Source organism: Paramormyrops kingsleyae, chromosome 9 (genome assembly GCF_048594095.1).
Source record: "Paramormyrops kingsleyae isolate MSU_618 chromosome 9, PKINGS_0.4, whole genome shotgun sequence".
Classification (NCBI taxonomy): domain Eukaryota; kingdom Metazoa; phylum Chordata; class Actinopteri; order Osteoglossiformes; family Mormyridae; genus Paramormyrops; species Paramormyrops kingsleyae.
In genome coordinates, this window is record NC_132805.1 from 18,928,142 (window position 1) to 18,952,372 (window position 24,231).

The following is a 24,231-nucleotide window of genomic DNA, read 5'->3' on the forward strand; positions in this document are numbered from 1 at the left end:
AGAGGAAAGCCAATACCTGCTGAGAGAGGGGTGAAAAGCCAGGTCTTACCTCTGCAGGGACAGGATGCTACCCAAGTTCCTGTAGAGAATGATTCCAGTCACAAAGGACGACGAGTCGTCTGCATCTACAAACAACACATAAATCTGAATATTCAGAAAGTACCCAGAGATGTTCACTATAAAAGACAATTATTCTGTATATTTTGAGAAAGAAAGACCAGCGGAAGCTTGGGGAAAATATGGAAAAATGGCACAAGAATACGCAAAATAGGAAGAGAGAGCAAAAGGTGCTTGCAGCAGGCTGCTGGCACACTGCCTTCCGGATTGGATGGTGGTGCTTCCTAAACGCCCCAATCAGGGCTGTAATGGAGAGAAAATGCAGGTCAGTCTGTCTCCCTGAGCCTCCCCAATGAGTAAGGCGGCTTGACCCATCATGCTCTGCACATGGCCTAGTTAGCACTGAGCCAGCCACAGATATTTATAAAAGACCTACAAAGACATTGTGTGGCTTTTGTCCTACACACTGGTCTCCCCGATTCCCTGCCTTGTTAATTGGTATGGGCATTTTTCACATATTTCAGGAGTATGGTACATTAATGCTTTGAAAGACCTCTTTCTTTATCAAGAAATACATTTTTGTCTTTATACAACCATAGGGAATCATAGCTCAAGTGGAGGCAGGCAGCAACATATATTTTTGCTGACATATTGAGTTGGTTGAAGAACATATTTTTGTTCTTCTTAATTTACTCCACAGCTCTGTGAATCCCAAAAGTAACCTTTTCACAAAAAGAAAAAAAATTCCAATTGATACCCCCCCGCCACCCATTTTAAAGTTACGTATATCTTTAAAAATTCCAAGTTTGAGCATATGAGGCATGTGCGACTGGTGAACAATTGCACAGATGGAAGGAGAGGCCATTTTAGTTTGACAGGAGCCAGCACTGTCTGAGTGCTGCAGATGGCAAACAAAGAGGATGGCTATTGGCAGCCTAATATGGATGCCATGGAAACAGTGTGTCTCAGAGGAGCTCGAATAAATCTTGATTGCTGCTGATTGATTCCAGTTAACTCCTGATTGAGCAAGATGGTTTCATTAGTATGGTCACTGAGGAGACAGCTATCTTAATGATTTTACAAGGACCTTCCCAAAAATTTTCAAGGGTGAACAAAATGCTGCCAATTTTAAGTATAACCTAATGTGTATATGTTATGAAAAAAAGAAACAATAATAGAATAAACAATTATTCTGTATGTATGTGTGTATATGTACCTATATGAAAATGCATACACACACACAGAGGTTTGTAATTATGTCTTTGTGGGGGTTTTACCATGCATTTCTATGGGGAAAACTCTAATCCCAACATGACGACCTTAACCCCTACCCAGCCCTAACCTTAAGCATAAGTAACCAAACAAAATATGAGATTTTTCGGTATTTTTAGTTTTTTGATAGCATTCGGTAATCTTCGTGGGGACCTGAGAAATGGTCCCCACAATGTCAAAATAACAGGTTTGAATCCGACAATGTAATATAAATATAAACCACACCAGAGCATGTGAGCGGAATGAGAGTGAGAATTCCCACTCTTCGCTCACAAGGCTGTTGGCTCCGCCGCTCCTCCGCTCTAATTCGCACTACGCCGCTCCGCTCAACACCGCTCCTCGCTCCACTAAAATTTCCTCCCGCTCCAGTCAAATCGCTCCAATTTAAAAGAGGGACAAATAATCTGCATGCCTAACAAATGTCACCTTAAACCGAAGCCTTATATCATAAAGAAATATGAGCAATGGCAACATTGCCATTCAGAACAGAAAATATCTATTTTTAAGCAACATATAGGCAATAACGGACAGGTTTGGCAACGGCATTCCAAACAAAAATAGACTTAAAAATAAAGGAATCAGTGGGCTTAATAGCCTAAAGACTATACAAGCTAAGCATCCACGTTTTAAATTCCTCAGTTTTTTCCTGTCGATGCTACTGCTGCGTCTCTATAAAATAAAATTTTACGTACAGCGTTACATGAAATTTAAAAAATCCTATTAGACCTATTTTGAATGACAAAACAAATTTATTTGATTACCAATATTTACTTTATAGGCTTTTATACTTTAATTTACTTTATAGACTTGATACACTACAACCATATAAAACTTGCTCACGTTTTGCTCTGGCTTCCGCCTGTTCGCGTAGCACACTCTCATGTTTCTGAGAAAAATGATTCCAAAGTGAATCTTTACTCACTGAAACAGTTTCACCACATTGTTGTTCTTGCTCTACATTATTGTCATCTATACGTTTGATAAGAATAGTACACTTGCATGATTTATCAGTTTCCTTTGTGAAATACTTTGCGAATTTCATCTCGGTCAATTTGTGTAACAGTCTTGATAATTGTACAGATGAATTCTGGGTAGATTTGGGCATGCCTCAGAATCGTAGTGTGAGCGGTATCGGAGCGAAATTGGAGCGAGACAGAGTGACCGCTCCAGCCTTAATTAAAAAACCGCTCCACGCTCTGACTAAATTCCACCCGCTCCGCTCCTCGCTGACGCTCCGCTCCACTCCGCTCACATGCTCTGATCCACACACACACAACTAAAATATTTGGCATGTTTACTTTTTTTGATTGCATTCACAGATCTTTCTGGGGACCTGAAAAATGGTTGCTTGGTCCCTGCAATGTAATATAAACCTAATCCATACACACACACAAACACACACACATAAATACACCGGTGAGCCCAAACATTATGACCCCCGTCCCCCATGAAGCAAATATTGTTAAGTATTTTGCAAAAACTGTGTGTGTCAAGGTCTGAGATATATTAGACGTTAAGCTCACATTCACTACTCATAGTCAACATGTTGAATGCAGAAGAGGCTATGACAAGAGCCAAATTATTATGGCCAGAGGACTAGGTCAGAGCATCTCCAAAACTGCAAGGTTTGAGGGGGGCTCACGGTCAGCCACGGTGAGTACCTACTGAGAGTGACCCAAGAAGGGAAAAAATGAACAAGTTTGGATGATGGTCACAGGAGTAATGTGTGAACGCACAGAGAGTACATAAAGTACCTGTAAAGGACAGTCATGTGTAATAAATAAGAGATGAAATCATCATAAATATAGACTGCAAAAGGGTCCAGGGATAGCACGAAACAGGAAATTGGGGGGGGGGGGGGGGTTTGGCATGTTAATCAGACAGCATGAATGGCACATATAACAGAGACAAACCCTTACCTTGCTGACCTACTGGCAGGATGTTTCGGGGGATAGTGACATTATCATATGGTCTTGCCCAGTCCACCAATCCCCACAAGTTACTCATGGGAAAAATGATGTCTGAGGTTCCAGCCACAGGGCGGCGGTGAATGCTCAGCACTGCAGAAAGGTACAGACAGCTATTCATCTCTTAATCAGGGAAAGCATGGGCATTAGATTGTGAAGAGAGGCCTTCTGCTCTACCCTTAACTCCAGTCCAAAGTTGGAATTGTTTCAGTAAAAATGTGAGTGTGGTGTGTTATGGCTTCCATCATGGGAAATCCGACATGAATTCTAAACTCAAAGAATAAACTAATTTGCATACACTTATAATATCAGTATTACACATATGCACGAGGCAGTGTGTCTGAATACGCTGATTAGGAATATTACTGACTTACCAAGAGGTGGGTCATGGATAAGTGTGCCATCATTATTACAATAACCCCAACACATCCCCGCATTTAACATTTGCAATTTTGGTTATTTGCTATATGGCCATGAACAATTAAACGGGAATATTTACTGAAGCTTGATGAAAGATTGCAGAAACTCACAGACACAATGTAAATATCAATGATAATATTTGTTAGTGTAAGTACGTAGTATATCTTTAATATTAAATGTCTTGCCTTAGGTATGCACATCTTTATCTTGGTGACCAGCCTCAGTCACGTATTAGCTATCTTTGTGACTGTGGAATGTCACATTTAGTGCAGAAATGTTTCAGTGCCATTAATTTTGCATTTTTAATAACAAATCCAAATCCTAGTACTCCCAGTGAGTATAGTAATAACTCTGAGAGCTAGAAAGCTAGGGGTGGGCTTGATGGTCACTGAGATAACGTTTGAGTTAAGCACCGAACTATTTCTACAACCAGAGAAAAGACATATACCCTAATGGTTAGGGAAGTTAAATAAAACCAGCTAAATAATTTAGCTGGTTTTTATATCGTAGAAAATGGTCTTGATAGGAAATGTCACCAGTACTGTATTGTTTCTTTAGAAATTGGTTAAAAATAGACTTTTTATGTTATTGTTGAGGCTAAGAAACTGTTATGGGTTGAAGTTAGGGGTGAGTATTACTCACAAATTTTCACATTTGCAGGGATGTTCTGCTACTAACCCTCATAAAGGTGAAGAGACTACTACCAATAAAATCTCTGCTCAGGTTAACTTAAAAACATAAAATATAGATATTGAACATTTTTGTATGCTTAAAGGAAAAGATGGAGTGTAATGAAATAATGCCGCTAATGACTACTAATTTTAGTGCAACCTGACTCACATGCATTGCTGTCATGCTGTGAGACAACAAGAAATGATTATAATCCTGAATAGGCCACTAAATTTCTGCTATTATTGCAAATAATATGTGTGCAAATAAAAAAAGTTATACAACAAAATGAAGAACCTACCTAGGTTTTCTGTGACCTTATATGAATCCTGCAGATTGTTCACTCGCAAACCAATCACATCTACAAAGTCCTCAACCAGCCGGAATAGTTCTCTGATATTGGAGCCCAGCTGGAAACAGTGTTTAATAAGTGTAAATAATACTTAAATATCCAGAAATAACACATTGTCTATAGTTCATACTTAGCAAGAAGAATTCTGTCAGTAACATATCCACACACAATTTGGCATTTGGATTCACACTCTTAGGTGGAGTGCCATATTCCATGTGCGTCAATGGGCCAGCAATGTGCGTAACAAGAGCAGCACTGGAGGTGGACCTTCAGCATTATGCATGGCCACATGGTGGTGTGAAACCAGGACGAGGCCTGCGCACTGCCAGCTGCACATAGCTCGCTTCTCTCTCATTGGCTTTCATTTTGGCGTTACCCCCATCCAACCATACAAGTTACATCTTTTTTTGCACATAGTTTAGTGAACAGTGAAATCTGTTCAGATAGCTGTATCTGTCTTTTTTTCTCTGCTCATGGTCAAATCTTAAATTGTCTGAGAAAATTGAAATAAAGAGGTTCCATGAAGTTTTCATCTATTTTCCAACTTCATACCCAGGATAAGCCCATAGGGGAACCTGGAGACTATGCCAAACAACATATGTTACAAAGACCTGCGACACCCCTCTTGACTCCATCTAACAAAAGTCGGGCTACACCATTGTAGACAGTCACCATCTACACACTGGGCTGCACCACAGATGGCACACATGTTGACACATTGGGCTACACCATGGATGGGCACACACATTCACGCACCTGACTATAGCATGGATGGGCACACACATTCACACTCTAAGCTACAGTGTGTATGGGCACACACATTCACACAGTGCTGTACACCCTGGATGGACACACACATTCACATGCTTGACTATACCATAGATGAGTACACACATTAACACTGGGTTTCATCATGTATGGGCACACGCATTCACAAACTGGGCTACACCACGTATGGGCACACACATTCATACACTGGTATACATCAAAAATGAGTACACACATTCACACACTGGGTTACACCCTTGATGGACACATACTGGGCTACACCATGTATGGGCACACACATTCACACACTGGGCTACACCATAGATGGGCACATACATTCACATGGATGGGCACACGCATTCACACACTGGGCTGTACCATAGATGGGCACACACATTCACATGGATGGGAACACGCATTCACACACTGGGCTACACCATAGATGGGCACACACATTCACATGGATGGACACACACATTCACATACTGGGCTGTACCATAGATAGGCACACACATTCACACACTGGGTTACACCATAGATGGGCGCACAAATTCACACACTGGTGTACAACCTGGATGGGCATACACTTTCACACACTGGGCTACAACATGGATGGGCACACACATTAACACAACTGGGAACAGAATGGATGAGCACATACATTCACACACTGGGCTACACGAGGATGGGCACACACATTCCCACACTGGGCTACACCTTGGATGGGCACACACATTCACACTGGGCTACACCATGGATACACACAAAGGTTCAAAAGCATCTAAAGTTGCTCTACTTTAAAAATTTGCCTCTTGATCAACTTGACATGATAAGTGACACACTGAGTAAGACAACAAGGAAGAGTAATGTCATCCATCCATTTTCCGAAACTGCTTCCCCTCTTCAGGGTCACAGAGGTTCTGGAGCCTATCCCAGAGGCTACAGGTGCAAGGCAGGGAACAACCCAGGATGGGGCACCAACCCATTGCAGGGCACATTCACATACATACCTATGGGCAATTTAGAAACTCCAATTAGGGGGAAACCAGAGTAGCAAGAGGAAATTCCACAACATGAGGAGAACATGCAAACCCTCACCCACATGGAACCCTGGCAGAGACTTGAACCCAGGTCCCAGAAAAGTGAGATGACAGTGCTAGGCACTGCACCACCATGCCACCCTGGAAGAGTAATGGCTGGAGTGATCAAAAACACAACCAGGCAAAGGTGACATGCTGCCTTTGTGTCCCTGCTGAGCTGCATCAAGCTCTTTGACATCAAACACAATGCTCAAGTGTGCCTCATGGTATTGGGCAGTTCATTACACAGAGTTATGAACCTCATTGTCTATGCACAGTAAGAGCAGATTGTCAATATAGATCACTGGGGTTTCCGTGAAACAGACAAAGACAGATTAATCGTGGATTGTGGAAAAATCTCGTCTCTGCCCTTGGTTTTAGGTGCAAATTGCATCCCAGGCGTAGAATATAATCAGAAGGCTCACCCTTTCACTTTTCATTGTATATCATTGTGTTTATGTTTCTGATGAACTTGGCAAAATGCTAAAGAAGAAAATGAGAGGTTAAGAGCAACAATCGTCAAGGAGACTCACCAGCTGTGCCTCCACCCATCTATCCCTGTTCTCATCCATCAGCAGGTTGCTGACTGATTGGACAAAGTTCTACAGAACAATGGCAGAGACACACAAGCAGTCACTGAATTTAACAGCCACCACTTGGAGAGAAAAAGAAAAAAAAAATCAGATGCTGAGTGTGAGAGCTTGGGGATGTGCCTTTTAGGGAATATCTGTGTACAGCAACAGAGTATATATGAGACTTGGGTACATTTTCTATGTAAGAAACATGCACAGAGGTTCTGAGAATAGAAAATTAGTAGTAAAAAAAATCCAGTTTGCCTAATGAAACTCATTGCCAGGTGCACAAAAATACATCTGTGTCAGACCTGGCCAGCCCACCTGCACATCTACAGCCTTGGGACTATTGTAGGACCTCCTGAAAATTTCAGTCATGTTCCTTAGGATGTCCACAATAGCCAGCAGGTCCCCACTGTAACTTGTCCCATCATTGGATATGGTCTTCAGCTTAGCAAGGACATCTGAAGCTCCATCTCCAACCAGTCCACGTTGGGCTTTTATGAGATGCTCGCGTGTCTGAAATAAATTATTTTAGAATATTAATTTATCTTTTTCACACAATGCACAGTTTTCTACAATGTCTTTACAGAGCACTAGGCCAAACCCCCAGAGCAGTTAAACAGAACATCTTCTGTAAACTAAGCTCTTAAAAATTCTCATATTGGAATGTACTTATTTTTTAAAGGACATGTCCATTCCTGTTTAAGTATGATATAATGAATTGTGTATTCCTTACCAGGACTTTGTAAAACTGGTTGGAAGCTGGCCTTATGTACTACTGGACACAAAAATAGGCCAAACCCAAAATTGCAAAACATAAAGATTTTAAAGGTCTCAACAGTAGGTAATTCGTCAGGATATTAGCAAGCAAACAATTAGATAAAATAAATAAAGTCACTTAACTTTTCCCTTTGATTTCCTTTCATTTTTAAGTCTTGCACACAGCTTTTTACAGAATGAAGACTCAACACTGTTAATAGCTTCAAATAGTTGGTGAGTAGTTCAAAATCATTTGCTTCTTATTTTGTGTTTAATCTGAGACTAAATATTCTCTATAGGATTCAAATCTGGACTCAATTTTAGGTTTCTCCTCTTTTTTTGGCCAGGAGTGTATATACTAGAGGCATACCATCATCTGTATATGTAGGTAATCATTGGAAATGCACTTGATGTAAGTTGGATCCTCCCAGTAGGCGATGCCCTCTTCGTCCAAAGTGCATCGACGCAGTATGAGCCCTGTTCATGTACATACCCGATTAATATCACAGCCATTCAATATCTGTAGTGCTCAGCATTAGGTCCAATTTCAAGTGGTAACAGGCTAACAGAAGCATAGGCTGACCAGAGGCGGTGGGAGGGCAGCGTACTGCTGCAGTGTCACCAGCAGGGGTCCTCTTCCACACCACATTAGCGAAGTTCTCCTCATCACAGATCTCGTGAGGCTCTGCAATTATGAATGCACTGTAGCAAATCAGATGTGCAATTTTCAAGATGGACAAAACGTATAAACGCACACCCATGCACTTCCTCCCACATGGACTCAGACAAGAAGCAGACACATTGGTGATGAAATATTCTAAATATTCCTGCTGTTCAAAATCAAATCAGCTGGCATGACTCACTAGATCATTACTGTTCCCTCTCACAGAAGCTCACAGAGGCTGCATTCATGCACATGGCAACACACAAAAGTGTAAATGTGTCGTGTTGCTCCCCTAGCGCCTCCTCTTCAGAGCACCCACTCTCTCAGTCGTTGGCAGCTTCCCACACAAAAACACAACATACTCTGGCTGTCACACCACCTTCTCCTTCTTACAGCCCATAAATGAGCTCCCTGACAGTGGTTGGTCTTGTTTCGAAATGTCTGTGCCCATGCCAGCACTGCTTGGTGTCAGGCATACTATATATCCAGCTTCAGTAAGCAGGCAGATCAATCAGATAACAAGGCAGATACAAAGTGATGGACGGGGGGTTGGGGTGGCGGGGGTGCAGGGACCCACCTGGACAGCGTTTCTCGTTGCATTCCCGTAGTTCCTCGCGGTCCCCGGGGCATGGCTCCCCCCCATAGAAGGGTCCATAACAGGCCCTCTGCCTCCTCAGACTTCCACCTCCACAGGTCTTGCTGCAGCTGCCCCATGCTGTCCACACCTGCCACTTCCCATCCACTGCACGTCAAAACATCATAATCATGAATTGATTAAACGATAACAAAGCTGAAGGATAATGGCATCCTAAAAGTCTGATCTGCTCCTGCCAATTAGCTCCAGACTAGGAGAGGGGAGAGGAAAGTGAACTTACCTGGACAGTCCCTCAGGAAGCATGACTGTGTTTCCAGCCATTCACCCCTGCATTCAGAGCCCCCATAGGAGGGCCCGTTACATTCACGGGTGCGCTGCATGGTGCCATTGGCACAGGAGGCAGAACATGAGCTCCAGTCTGACCAGTCACTCCAGACACCATCCACTAGAGGGCAGCAGGGTGGGAGGATGTTGGAGAAGACAGGATTATAGCCACTCTCTGTTTGTTCCTTTGAAAAATGATCTATCTATCTATCTATCTATCTATCTATCTGTCTAGCCATCTCATTTTCTGTCTGTCTTTCTAATTAATTCATCCAAAGCAAAAGGTCCATTTTATTCCAGGATGCTCCATTAACATTTGTTTTCCATTACTTAACCATTATAACTGTACTGTCTACTGGATGAAAAAAAAGTTAAAAGACAAAACAAGGCAACTTTCAATCACCCATCCAAAATCTCAGAAAAACTGCAAATAAATCAAACCATTAATAATAATAATTAATAATTGATACTTTATTGATCCCCGTGGGGAAATTGTTTTTACACCTCCCTCATCTTGCTCTTTGTAGAGCAAGCTGTCTGCGAAGGGCAGCCACCTGAAATTAGCAGGCCACCTGAAATACTGGCTGCGATCTGCAGTCTTTTTATCATAGTCTGCTAAGATTTTCTAATGATTTACTTAATGAAGAAAATAATAGATAAGCCAGAATAAATTGGGAAAAAATATTCAATTTGACCAACACACCAGAAATGACTATCTTAATAATTACTTTGATTTCCTGGATTTTCAGTGACATATGTTAAGATTTAATATTCCTCCTAGACACAACACTTAGCTTGCTAAATGCTGAAGGCCAAAGAGGAATAAAATATCTTTAGAACTTGAGTATTTGACTTTCTTTCTGGAAAATGTTTCTTCAGGTGGGAGTACTTGTGTTTGTATGAATGTCATTTTCTCACCTTCCACCCTGCACCCATCTGCCACCATGGATCCTCCCACTGCGCCTTTTATATAAAATCCCCTTGGCTGTGATATCCTGTTATGTTCAGTGTAAAGGCCCAGCACTGTCAGCTTGGTCTAATGTGACTATGAATGATGCCAGTGTGTGCATTGTCAAACAAGCAACAAAACAAATAAGCTTAGGTTAATTGCTGAGTCCTTCAAAGCGCTCCATTCATTTCCTTCCAGTTCCAGCTCATTAGGTAAGCCTTTTCTTTGTTCACTGGTAACCCCTACTAGTTTTTCATAAATTTTTTTCACACCAGGAATGACATAGGATTTAATTCCGAGTCATTATTAACTTTAGAAATGCGATACAAGCCCCCATTTTGACGTTAATGTAAAGATTTTTTTTCGAGAGCTTAACCATTTAGTTTGCCATAATCAAATATCATTAACTATGTAAAAAAATGTATCATAACAAAAACATTAAGAAATAAAATCACCTGGACTGTGTGCAATGCTAGCATGTTCTCCCTGAGTGTGAGTGGGGTTCTTTACGGTACTTCAGTGTCCTCCTACAGTACAAAACACGTGGTCACTTGAATTCTTCTCTGTAAGTATTTCTGTGTTATTACAGTATGTATGAGTGTGCACTCTCTGATGGACTAGCATTAAATCTTTGGGTGTTACTTGCTAAATATTTGTCCATTTTATAATTTGTGCCTGTGAACCCCAAAAATCTCTGGCATTCAACATAATACATGTTTTTATTAACTGATCAAATAAAGTATTCTGTTGATCTGGTTTTGATGCATAAATATGTGAAAAACATGTAATTTTATTCTGTATTTTCAAATGGGGTTCGCTCTTTTGGAAAACCACCACATTCATTTTACTCAGATACATTGGCAGGATCAATTTCTATTTCATCATGCAATTTCTGAAACTATCATTCAGTCAGTCACAGCAGACTCAGGTCATCTTCATATTAGCAAGGATTTAATCTAAATAATGTTCCCACCTTGTTTCCATGTGTTGCCAATAATGTTTAGTGGTTTTATATTTAAACCATTGCTTGTCTTTACATTCAGCTGTAGTAAACATACATTTCATATGTATATCTCATATATTTTAGCCTAAAGCCAAATTTATTTAAATGCTTTTGGAAGTGTTTTAAGAAGCAAAAATACTTTTTTTTCTGATGTGTTACAACTAAAACGTCCATATTATTGATTTGATTTGTAGTAGTGTAATGTTTTACTTGAAAACTAATTTTATTTTTCCTTGTGACATATTAAGATTTTTATCAGGTCAAGACATTGTGTCATTCTTGTGGAATATTTTTACTGTACAATGAATAGATCCATACAGCTTCTGACCGCTCATCCTGCTCAGGGTCACAGGGGGGAGCCTGTCCATGAGGCTGGGATGGGCCTGGATGGGATGCCAGTCCATCACAGGGAACATACACATACACAATGTACAGGGGTCATTTGCCCTAACCACAGGTCATTGCACTGGTAGGACACCAGAGATCCTGGAGGAAATTCTCACAACACAGGAAAATGTGCACACTCCGCCACCCGGAGCAGAGGTAGCATTCAAACCCTGGAGTGGTGACCATAGTAATCACTGAGCCACAAAGGACAATGTGGCATAAAAACAATGCAGAATACACAGAAAGAAACAGTGACAAGGGGACTACTGTGACATTTTTGCAATACAGACTAGAAAGCAGGTTCACCTGGGCAGACAGCAATGTTACAAAATTTCGTCTGCTTGTCAGGACCTATGCAGGGGTCCCCACCAAACTGTGGCAGGTTGCATGTGCGTGTTCGGTCCCTGTATCCACGGCCACAGGTGGATGAGCACAAGCTCCATGGTGACCACTCATCCCAAGTGCCATGCACTGCAATGACACAGAAAGGGTCTGATTAATAAAAACACCAAACTATATTGCAGCACATTCATGAGCCCATATGTGATTTCATGCAGCTAGATAGATTCTTCTAACAATGTATTAGATGACATTAAAAACTCCAAAGAAAACAGTCTATGATGTAACAAGGAATGAGGAGGCTTGACCCTCCCACTCCTTCTCCTGTGGAGAAAGCTCTGGCAGTCATGTGCATGCCCCACAAGAAATCACAAGATTCCTATCCCTTAACATTAGCACTATCCTTCATATCCTTCATGTAAATGGTCTGAGAAACAGCCTATCCCATTACAGGAAAAAAATTTTCAGGTAGGTGTAACCTAGGGCTGGACAATAATTCGATATCAATATATATCGCGATAGAATTTTTTTCGATAACGGTGATACGATTTTTAAACACATTTCCGATATTTCGATATACATTTGAATATTATATATATTCACCGGCTTTTAAAAATGTATCACAAGTGCTAAACAGTATTCAAATCGCATTCGCATGGTAATTTGCTGAACAATGCAGCTGTGTAACGTGATCCAGGTAAAACTTTTTTAGACAGCATAAATAATATTGAAGCATTTGTTTTCAAGCAGACTGTTAAAAGCAAAAGCAACAAAGCATTTTAGACTTTGTAAAGAAACCATAGTAACCACGTGTATGATACTTTTCAGAGCTGTGTCAGAGCGAAATGACTCGTGAATTTAATTTTGACACTGGTTAGCTTTTTGTAAAAACGAACTACAGTACACCCCGCAGGTTTTTTGTGATTTTGTGAGCGATCTTTGTGTTTTCAATGTTGGAGAATATAATTAAAGGTTTGTATCAAGAAACGACGGTGGTTTTTATTGTATACTGGTAAATCTCTGCTGTTAGTTGGTGGTATGCCTTTTGTTAGCCAACATGTATGTCGGGGCCGGCTCTACGCTGGGGCAACGCCCCCTTAAGCAAACGTCCTGCCCCCTTAAATCAAACTTTTAGAAGTTGAGGAAGAAAATAATAATTACCCACAAACTGAATATGGACAAGATTTACTACAGTAGCTGAAAAATCCACTGAAAAAGGCACAAACGAGATGATAAGTTTCACTTCTTGTTCGCTCTTTCCCTCCGCATTCTGTTTGTGCGCGGGCTCACGCAGCACTCGGCAGATCCCCCACTCACCCTCTCCCCAGCTAAACATCCAATCACTGTTAGTATGCAAATGAGCCAGTTTCTCAGTAGGCAGGGCAGAGCGAAATGAGCTGCGTGATTGCGGGAGGTTTAGAGGAAGCAGCAATCTCTCTCGTCAAAATCATAGCGACTCGTGAGATCATGGTTCGAATTATTTTTGTCTATTTGGGGGGGTCTTGATCGGGGGGTACTGTAACTGTACTGTGACAAAAATAGCAGTTTGGGGGGGGGGTATTAACATTGTTCTTGTTGTTTTTTGTTTTTTTTTAAGAAAGATAACCTCACCTTGTAGGAAAATTTTATGTAAAACGATTTTAGACACCCCTAGTGTGGATCGTACCATTTGAACCACCTTGGCGCTAGAAGCAGCTTAGCCAGTCGGTTACGTCATTCATTCTCATTGAGCGACTTGTTCGTTGTGATTTCAAGATTCTTTATTCGTCACATACATAGTTATAACAAGTACAACATGTAGTGAAATGAACCCTGACCGATCCTATTTTTCAGTTTTATATTTCAAGACTCGGTGAATTGATTTTTTCTTTTTCATAACTTAGCCTACCCTTTTTAGTTTTGGTAATATTGGCAATAGTGAAAAGTGTTTTGTTGGGTTCAAATATGTTTGATATAGGCCATCCAATTAAGGTAAATGTCTTGTTTTTAATCTGATGAGGAATATTTAATTTTATTTTTTGTTTTACTTTTCAGTTTTCCCCCTGAGGGATTGCCACCTTACTGTGGTCAGGGGCTTTGCGTGCCTCAGTGACCCTAAGAGCTACACCAGCAGAAGCTTAGCCTTCAGGTGGGACACCCAAGTTGGACAGGTCTTAGGGTAGAGGCCTGACAAAGTGCAATCCAATTACATGACAAAAACAGTTATCCAGAGCACCACCCCACCCCTTTCCCGCCTTTGTCGCCACCATGTGCCCCCTTCACATTTCTGTCTGCCCCCTCATATATGCATGTCTAGAACCGGCCCCGATGTATGTACATATTTATAGCATGCCGATCGCGTCAAACAAATCACGGCAATGCCAAAAACACCAAAAACCCGTGCATGTACATTCTCAGTTATTAACGCACATAAATACATTTCAAGCACATGCTAATATATTGCTGCCATATTGGTTTTCGGTTATCTCGATCATCGGTTATCTCGACGCTTTTTGGCAACACCCTAGGCCGGCGACATAACCGGGTTCGACTGTATATGAATAATCAGCCTGTTCTAGTTTAAATGGAAATATATTATTGTTAATAAGCTGAGTCTGAGAGTTTTATTTATTTGATAGTTTATTTCACATTTCTTGTTTGTAAAGGCTAAATACAAATAAAAAGTGAACCTTTTTTTTTGTACTGTTTTTATTTTTTAAAAAAATTATATAATTTTAATAGGAGGAGCCTGGAGGTATTATAGACTTTGCAAATTCAGTTTGCAGACAACCATTGTGCGTGTCCTCGGCAGTTTTTTCCTGAGGCTTTTTAATATTGTCCATATCGATATCGGAATTATATCGTATCGACCAAAATTAAGAAATATATCGTGATATAAATTTTTGCCATATCGTCCAGTCCTAGTGTAACCTGTAAAGGTTGGAACTGGGCAGAGGCTCTTACCGGGACAGACAGCGGAGTTGTTGCAAGGCCGCTGCTCCCGAAGTGGGCCACTGCACTGCGTGCTGTATGAAGACGAGACGCAGAAGCGTGTACGGCTCTGCCAGCCCTCACCACACGTGGCTGAGCACACGCTCCAGGGGGACCACTCCTCCCCTGCTGAGTCCACTGGGGGAGAGGAGAGAGAAACAAGAAGTAGGATCACATGCAGCTATGGCTGCTGATGGGAGAATGGGAGATGCTAGTGGGATAGGACATTAGTATGGCTGTGCATGACTCACATACCTTAGTAACTGCTTTTATCAGAGCACAAACATTTTTCTGCCTTGAACTTGATCTTTCATTTCTGTTAAGAATTTGGCAAATTCCTCATTTGTAACATAATACCAAAAATCAATTAAAGCTCTATACAAGCACTTCAATCCAGATCTCCAATCAATGCCTTGTTTTGCAACACCATCTCAAGCAGCCATCTAGGTGTTGTGAGGAAGGAGATACTCAGATATATTATCAAGGTCTCCAAGAGTATTAGGGGTGTGATGGCACACAAAATTCATGGTTCAGTAGAAACCTCAGTTTTGGGTTCATGGTTCGGTGCAATTTTGGTACAGCAGGGTAAACAGAATTTGTTTTGAAATTGTTCATTATTAAAACTGCAAACACATACACAATTATGAGTAATGCATTTGTCAATGTGTGTGAATAACAAAAACTATGAGACGCTTATTTGCACATAAAATATTGTGGGGTCGGTGAGCCAAGCGCCGTCTGGTCAATCTGCACATGTCCCAGCATGCCCCGCACGCAAGTTGTAAATAGCCCTTGTATTGTTGTTGTTATTGTTAATGGTTATATTCCTTATTGTTGCGTGTGTGTTTGCCCGTGTCTTGTGTGTACCCCGTCCGATCCTCATGTGAATTTGCTTCTGTAAATCTCCCACCGTATCTTAGAGTTCAGCATCTGACAACTCTGTGTTTCTTATGTGTAATGAGTTCGGTGCTTGCTGGGTGCCTGAGTCCTTTTCAGGACTGCTAATAAAAGAGCTTTGAATCAAACTGCATTCTCAACGTGGAATTACGGCTGAAGTCAACAAATATCACAGTGGTGTCAGAAGTGGGATCAGGACTACGATCCCACTCACTCTACTCCAAGAAACCCGGAGGGACCTTGAAGAGGAAATTGCAGAGCTGGAGCAGGAGATCGTCAGCGGACTGCAGGTGAGACGTCGGAGCTCCCAAAAAGGAGAGAAGACCCAATGATCTGCCACCAAAGGAAACCCTGCTCACTCCGCCACCAGCAGCCGTCCGCCTGTTGAAGTACAGTGGGGTCCAACCCTGGGAGCTGTTTGCCATATAGCTAGAGCTTGCTGCCAAGAACAATGCCTGGGATGACCAGACTGCAGCTGTCCACCTTGGCCTGGCACTGGAAGGAGGGGCCCTCCAAGTCCTCTTGGACGTTGCACCAGAGGCTCGTTTCTCTCTTGCAGAACTGCAGTGGTTTAGGAGTGGCGGAGGGGAGCTGAGGGCCCATCAGCTTGTTGGCACCCAGCGGTGGCACAGAGGGGAGCGGCTTGGAGTCCTGGCTGCTGACATCAGAGCACTTGCCCGCCAGCTACCCTAACTACCCTACAGTAGTGCAGGAAGACCTAGCCCTGCAGGCCTTCCTCTCAGCCCTTCTTCCAGACCACCTACAACAACAAGTGCGGCTGTTAGCACTAGCTAGCGTACAGCAGGCACTAGTTGAGGCAGAGAGGGTGGAGGCAATCTTCAGTGCGGCACCATACGAAGACGCTGCAGTACGTTGTAACAAACACTGGTTTGTTACCAGATGTTTGCAATTATATTCCTGTCCTCTAGGGGGCAGTATAATTTCCTAGAGGACTATAAGGAGCATGAGCCTATATAAGGGCAAGGGCAGCCATGTTTGTTGAGGCTCAGAATAAAGGAAGGAAGTCCTTATTTGAGGAACTGGAAGCATTCATGGCTCAATGTAAGATGCTTTTCTGAATGCTATGGTTGTATTGTTTGTTTGTTTAATTTAGTAACAATTATTTGAATGATATACATGTGTATTTGTTGGGTTTAGTAAAAAGTGGGATGTATGATTTGTTTATTTTCAGAAAGGACTTTTTTCCCCCTGATTTACCTGCAACTGCCAACCTTCTTTTTCCGGCTTCAAGTCCTACCATTGTTTGGACCATCCTAACCTGGCAAAGGACTTTTGGTCACCACTTTGGACTGTGCTGTTAATTTCAGTTGTATGGTTATCCATCTCAACACCAAGTTTCTTGAGTTATTGTTAATTCCTTATTTACATGTACATTTGCTGGGGTCATATGCTCACCTTTGTTAGTAAATGTTCTTTGGTTTGTGAACTGATGGTGTATTTCTCTTTACGCCACCCTGAAATGTCCCTCCCTACGTATAGTGTGCAATAGGTTGGCTCTGAGGCAGGAATCAGCAGTGTTACATAAGTGGTGCCCAAACAGGAACCAAGGTTTAACAATTCATTGTATCTTGCGTTAGTAGAGGTGTTGCCATGACTAGCAGCAGCCCTCAAGTTGAGACACGGGATGAGTCCCATGACCCAGACTTCACAGCTGGTCTGTTTGTGACTCGACGAGAACCTTTGCAGGATATTATCCATTCTTTAAGTAATCTTTATGTGTCTGAAGAAGAGGGTAAGGGATCAGAGGAGCATGCTCAACTGCCTCCTTAGGGAAAAGCACCTCTTGCCCCTTTTCCTCCAGAGCAGTTACAGGAGCAGCTACCCTATACATGCTACCTCTTGGTAACATTATTAGAAATCATGGTGTTGGGTTTCATTGTTATGCAGATGATACACAGTTATATATATCTGTTAACCCTGATGATACATCACTCCTATCTCGGTTAGAAGACTGTCTGTTAGATATCCGGTCCTGGATGGAAAAAAATTTCCTAATGTTAAACACAGAAAAAACAGAAGTACTGGTAACTGGTCCCAAGGCTGCAAGAAATAAGTTTCACCACCTCAGCATTAGTGGCCTTCCTACACAACCTAACACGGTGGTTAGAAATCTTGGTGGTCTAGTTGATTCAGATGTATGTTTTGATGCTCACATAAGAAGTATTACTAGAACTGCGTTTTATCATCTACGGAACATAGCCAAGCCTCGTAAGATGCTCTCACTTCGTGATGCAGAAAAATTAATACATGCCTTTGTAACTTCCAGATTGGACTACTGTAATGCCCTCCTGTCTGGTTTCCCGTCTGGATCCTTACATAAACTTCAGTTTGTACAGAATGCAGCAGCCAGAGTTCTCACAAACACTAAAACATTTGATCACATTACACCAGTCTTATCCTCCCTTCATTGGTTACCAGTTAAGTCTCGGATTGACTATAAAATACAGTGGAACCTCGGATTACGAGTAATGCGGTTTACGAGTGTTCCGCAAGATGAGCAAAGATTTTTAATAAATTTTGACTTGTAAACCAGGACTTGCTCAGTTTCCGAGCCCCAAGTATCATCAAAAATCATATGGCACACATGCGCTCCAAGGTTTTTCTTGTTTTTACGTGCGATCGGCTTCAAAACAGGAAGCGCATACGTGCGCTTCTTGTTTTGATGCCGAGCGCACGTCATCACAACTGAACCAATGGTTATTCACTTTCTCACGCTGCGGAATTGTGGGTAATCGTCTCCCATGCTCGGTCTCAGTCGGCATGCCTCACTCGTATAGTCAAAATTTAGTAGAAAAGCACCACCTGAATAAGGGCATAGCAGTGCGAGGGATGAATCTGTTTAACGACAATGCAATGTCCACATTTTTGCGAAATCGAAAAGGAGGCAAAAGAGGCTGTCATTGGATGGGTTCCTTGTTAAAGTCGCACAAACGGAAAAAGATTCCAGTTAGCCAACAGATAGCAGTGATTCCGTTAATTATAGTGAAAGTCGTCCTAGAAAATAACTCTCCTCTTCTCCTCTCTCGTCTCTCTCACACCATCCATGATTCTTTTCAAAGGTAAAGCGCAGGTTAATTTGTTTTATGTATTTTTACTTTATATTTTGTATTAAAAGAAATATTGTATTTATATGGATATTTTTGAGTTGTGGAATGGATCATATGAGTTTCCATTATTTGTAATGGGAAAATTCGCTTTGATATACTAGTGCTTTGGATTACAAACATGTTTCAGGAACGAATTATGCTCGTAAACCAAGGTACCACTGAACTGCTATTGACCTATAAAGCACTGAATGGCCTTGCACCAGAATACTTTAGTGATCTGCTGACATCGTACAACCCCCCGCACTTGCTTCATTCTCAGGGCGCGGGATATCTGTTAGTACCTAGGGTAGATAGAGCTACGGCAGGCTGCAGAGCTTTCTCCTATAGAGCTCCTCAGCTGTGGAATGATCTTCCACCGGATGTGCGGGTTTCAGGCTCACACTCAATATTCAAGTCTAGACTAAAAACATACCTATTTAGTTTAGCTTATAGGGACACTAGTTCTAGCTCTAGCTAACTCCTCACTCCCAGTTAAACCTATAGTGTGAGGTGTAGAGCTGGGTGGGGATCGGTGCCATTGGCTTTGGATAAACTGAATTGACAGTGCTGTCACTCTAGCTTCACAATCGCTTGTGGGATTGGAGTACTGACATTTCAGGGACTCCCCATGCCTGCATTCCCACTTGCCTCTTCCTCCTACTTATGCTGCCATAGCCATATCTGCCGGAGCTTGCACATTGCACTTCATATTGCACTCATCTAACTTTTAGCACTGCCTATAGTCTCCCCTACTTTGACTAATTGCATATTTTATTTCCCCTACTCCTCCTGGGGTGTGCTGCCTGGAGACCTCAATCTATCAAGATGTCCAGCACACCCTGCAACATATGACGTCGCCACTACCAATGACGTCCCTGCATCCAGCTCACTGTTCTGCCTGTGTCATCTTCCATGTATGACCCGCTGCCTGCCTTCTGGTTGTCTGGCGATTTGAGGGAGCGTTGACACCGGCTGTCATCTCCCCCCTGCTCCCTGTTTTTTTCTGAAATTTTACTGTATTTCACTCTCCCTGCCAGCCCCTGGAGGATGGGCTCCCCCTTTGAGTCTGGTCCCTCCCAAGGTTTCTTCTTTCTCGGGAGTTTTTCCCTTGCCACTGTCGCCTATGGCTTACTCACTGGGGGCTTTGGGTGGGGATGCTGTAAAGCACTTTGAGACGATGTAATGTTGTGATAATGCGCTATACAAAAATAAATTTGTTGTTGTTGAGATGTTAACCTGGTTGCAGGTAATGGAATCTTTGGTGGAGAAAATCAACTCTGACTTCAGCACTTTTTGAACTGCTCTAGACGCTTGCCAGGTATATGTGCAAGGAGTGGAGGACAAGGCAAAAGCAATGGAAGAAAGATTTGAGTACAGATTGAGTAGGGAGGTAGAGTAAAACAACTTGTGGACTTACAGATGCAAGAGCTAGGTCAGTCAATTATGGATTGTTTACATAGGAGAGATGGACAGTTGAAGGCTTTAATATAGACACGTGTTCCGCCATCTTCTACACCTGTCCAGGTTTCCCCGGAGATGCCTCATGTGATACATTCCTCCCCATGTTTTTGTCATTCCCATCCATCTGGATGAAGACCTTGCTCAGACTCCTCAGGACATCATTTTAAAATGCCCATTAAGATTGAGTTTCCATGAAGATCCAGTGGCATATATTGAGAGGTGTGAAGAATTTTTAGCTGTTAGACCAATGAGTGATGTGGAAGTACTAGCTACAATGCCATCTGTTCTGTCAGGTATTGTTAAAGATTGGTGGTTGGCAGAGAGAAGAGCCATTGGAACATGGAGTCAATATAAGGTTGCTTTCCGAGGATTATGAAACAGAAGCAGAGAGAAGAATCCATGAGAGGAAACAAGGACCCCAAGAGACCATCCGTAACTTTGCTTTCCAGTACAGGGCACTGTGTCTGCGATGGAAGAATGACATGACAGAGAAGGATGTGGTACATGCTATTCTGCGTAATTGTAATCCCCATCTGGCAAGCCTACTGAGAGGTACTGTTAAAACTGTGGAAGACTTAGTGAGTAAGTATTCAGTATCAGAGAAAGAGTGTTTGGCAGTAGTATGGGCTGTTGAAAAGTGGAGACCCTACTTAGAACACAGACATTTTTCAGTAATAACAGAAAATTTAGATCCTGTTAGTGATCTTCCAGTGGACTGGGATGAGATTGGCACTACTCAACTGAAAGATTCTGCGATTCAATCCTTATGGCAGGAGGCACAATCGTCTTCAGTACATTATCCAAAATGGTTACCTCTTCAGATCAGTACCTAACCAACAAAAAGGACAGACTCTTCAGGTAGTTGTTCCAACCTCTTTAAGAGAGAAGTTTCTTCACTATGCCCATCATAACCCTTCAGTGGACATTTTGGGAGGATGAAGACCTTGCTCAGACTCCTCAGTTATGCTTACTGGCCAGATATACGCAAAGACGTATGGAAGTATTGCAAACTATGCACTACCTGTCAACAGTATAAACCCTGAATCACAAAGCTTTCTGGGCATCTTCAGTCAACTCCTGTAGTCGAACCTGGTTACATGCTTGGCATAGATCTGATGGGGCTATTTCCAACCAGTTCCAGACTAAATGAATACCTTTTAGTCATTGTAGATTATTATTAAAGTGGGTTGAACTGTTCCCACTTAGGAAGGCCAAGATAACACAAATAGCCAATATTCTCACCAGGGATATCTTTACTCGGTGGGGTACTCCTGCGTTCTTGGTCTCAGATAGGGGTGCTCAATTTACTTCCAACCTATTACGTGCCACTTGTAAGCAGTGGGGGGTTGTCCAAAAGCTCACTACATCATACCATCCTCAGACTAATTTGACCGAGCGGGTTAACAAATCATTGAAGATGATGATCGCTGCTTATATTAAGGATCATAATCATCGCATGTGGGATCGCTGGATACCAGAGTTCAGGTATGCAATAAATTTAGCCTGGCAGGAGAGCACAGGTTTTACTCCTGCTGAAGTTGCACTAGGAAGAAAGCTTAAAGGTCCCTTAGAGCGGATGTTGCTTCCTCAAGATCCATCACAGGAACCGTATGAAAACCTGCAGAGGCACCAGCAGCTGATCCAGCAGGTATGAGAGAATATAGACCAAGCCCAAGCCAAACAAGCAAAATACTATAATAAAAGAAGAAAGCTTGAAGCCTTCCAAGAGGGAGAATAAGTCTGGGTTGGGACTCATCCCTTGTCTCGTGCAAGTGAAAGTTATGCTGCTAAGTTGGCTCCAAAGTAGAAAGGCCCTGCTAAAATCTTAAAAAGACTAGGACCTGTGGGTATGTTTTGTAGAATCGCCTAATCTTGTAGAATCGGTGTGGTACCCTCTTTCGCTAAGGGGGGGGGGGGGGGGGTATGTAACAAACACTGGTTTGTTGCCAGATGTTTGCAATTATACTGTCCTCTAGGGGGCAGTATAATTTCCTAGAGGACTATAAGGAGCACGAGCCTGTATAAGGGCAAGGACGGCCATATTTGTTGAGGCTCAGAATAAAGGAAGGAAGTTCTTATTTGAGGAATGGGAAGTGTTCATGGCTCAATGTAAGATGTTTTTCTGAATGCTATGGTTGTATTGTTTGTTTAATTTAGTAACAATTATTTGAATGATATACATGTGTATTTGTTGGGTTTAGTAAAAAGTGGGATGTATGATTTGTTTATTTTCAGAAAGGACTTTTTTTTCTCCGCTGATTTACCTGCAACTGCCAACCTTCTTTTTCCGGCTTCAAGTCCTACCATTGTTTGGACCATCCTCACCTGGCAAAGGACTTTTGGTCACCACTTTGGACTGTGCTATTCATAGCCCGAAAGAGGCACGCGGGACTGTCCCCAGGTGGGCCCACCACCCGCAGGGGGAATGTCAGGGGTTCGGTGCTTTGTGGATCGGGTGGCGGCTGTAGGATCACACATGCACATATCACAGGGCCTAAATTCCAGGTGGCCTGAGACAAGGCCGAGCCTGGTACGAGAGGCACCAAAGGGGGGTTACACACACAAACACAGATAACCAGGGAGGCTAGCACTCCAACTTTTATTGCCCAAAGATTTAGGGACCTACAGACAAGCAGAGTGGACTTCATGAACAGGGGTCCCTCGACTTGGCACACAACCCCCTCCACATACACTCTGCCTTACATCTCACTCACCCAACAGACGAACACCCTAAAGGAAATTTCAGTTAAGTTTGGCTTTTGTACACCCTGTATATTGATTTACTCACGACTACTAGTCTCAATATACAGATACGTTATGTTTGTATGTGTCCTAACTTTTAGAGAGTCTTCTGTGTTAAAACCCCCCCTTCTCTTCTAACATTCCTTTGAGGTCCTTATCTGATCTTGGTGGACCTCACCAAGTTTCTTTGTTTCTACCATGCTATGTTAAAAGAACTGAATTAAGGTGTACATTATCCATTTTGGAGAAGATCAATTAGAATAAGCCACACCAAACAAATTATGTTGTTTCCAGATGTGCAACTTATATTGATATTACCACAAACTAACGGCCACGCCTATCTATGGATAAGATGTGCTGTTTGTAATATGAATATTTGATGTAATATCCGCACAAAGTGTAACATCTGTTGAGGTGCAACCCAAAACACCTGTATCCTATACTGATGTGAATCAGTCACATAGATAAAATAATTAATTGTTTAATCAATTAATACAGAGGGTATGAGGTATGTACCTGTGAAGCTGGTATGGCATGTTTGGTGTCAAACTGATTGTTAATCACCCCTGATTCCAAATCTGGTCAGTGATTACCATAAAGGTGGATGTATCAAAAGTTATAACAGCTTAATGAAAATCATCAGTAAAGGGAGAATCAGTCAGGCCATAAATCTCAAAAGGACTGATACAGACCCCCTTCCGAAAGCCCGCCAAATGGATGGCCAGCCATGTAGGAAGTTCAATAACGAAATTAATAACCTGTGTATAATTTATGGACATGCGAATATAACAAAAACAGCTGGAAAAATACAAAAACCTGTCTTTGTGTCTTGGATTTTTGTAAATATTTCAAAAACTACATGATGGAATAGGTCC

The 24,231-nt window shown here is 42.1% G+C and overlaps 1 protein-coding gene across 2 annotated transcripts in view; it reads right to left on the reverse strand.

Annotated features, from left to right (window-relative positions):
* The window catches only part of adgrb1a (adhesion G protein-coupled receptor B1a), a 144,074-nt gene that overhangs the window by 39,216 nt on the left and 80,627 nt on the right, over positions 1–24,231 (reverse strand). For both annotated transcript variants that reach the window (XM_072716497.1, XM_072716496.1), the window contains exons 5-15: positions 15,123–15,287; positions 12,147–12,311; positions 9,458–9,622; positions 9,160–9,324; positions 8,502–8,603; positions 8,289–8,395; positions 7,481–7,675; positions 7,118–7,186; positions 4,687–4,795; positions 3,249–3,389; positions 50–125 (exon numbers count right to left, since the gene is read on the reverse strand). In XM_072716497.1, coding sequence (XP_072572598.1) covers positions 50–125; positions 3,249–3,389; positions 4,687–4,795; positions 7,118–7,186; positions 7,481–7,675; positions 8,289–8,395; positions 8,502–8,603; positions 9,160–9,324; positions 9,458–9,622; positions 12,147–12,311; positions 15,123–15,287 — 1,459 coding nt within the window. The remainder of the gene's footprint in view (positions 1–49; positions 126–3,248; positions 3,390–4,686; positions 4,796–7,117; positions 7,187–7,480; positions 7,676–8,288; positions 8,396–8,501; positions 8,604–9,159; positions 9,325–9,457; positions 9,623–12,146; positions 12,312–15,122; positions 15,288–24,231) is intronic.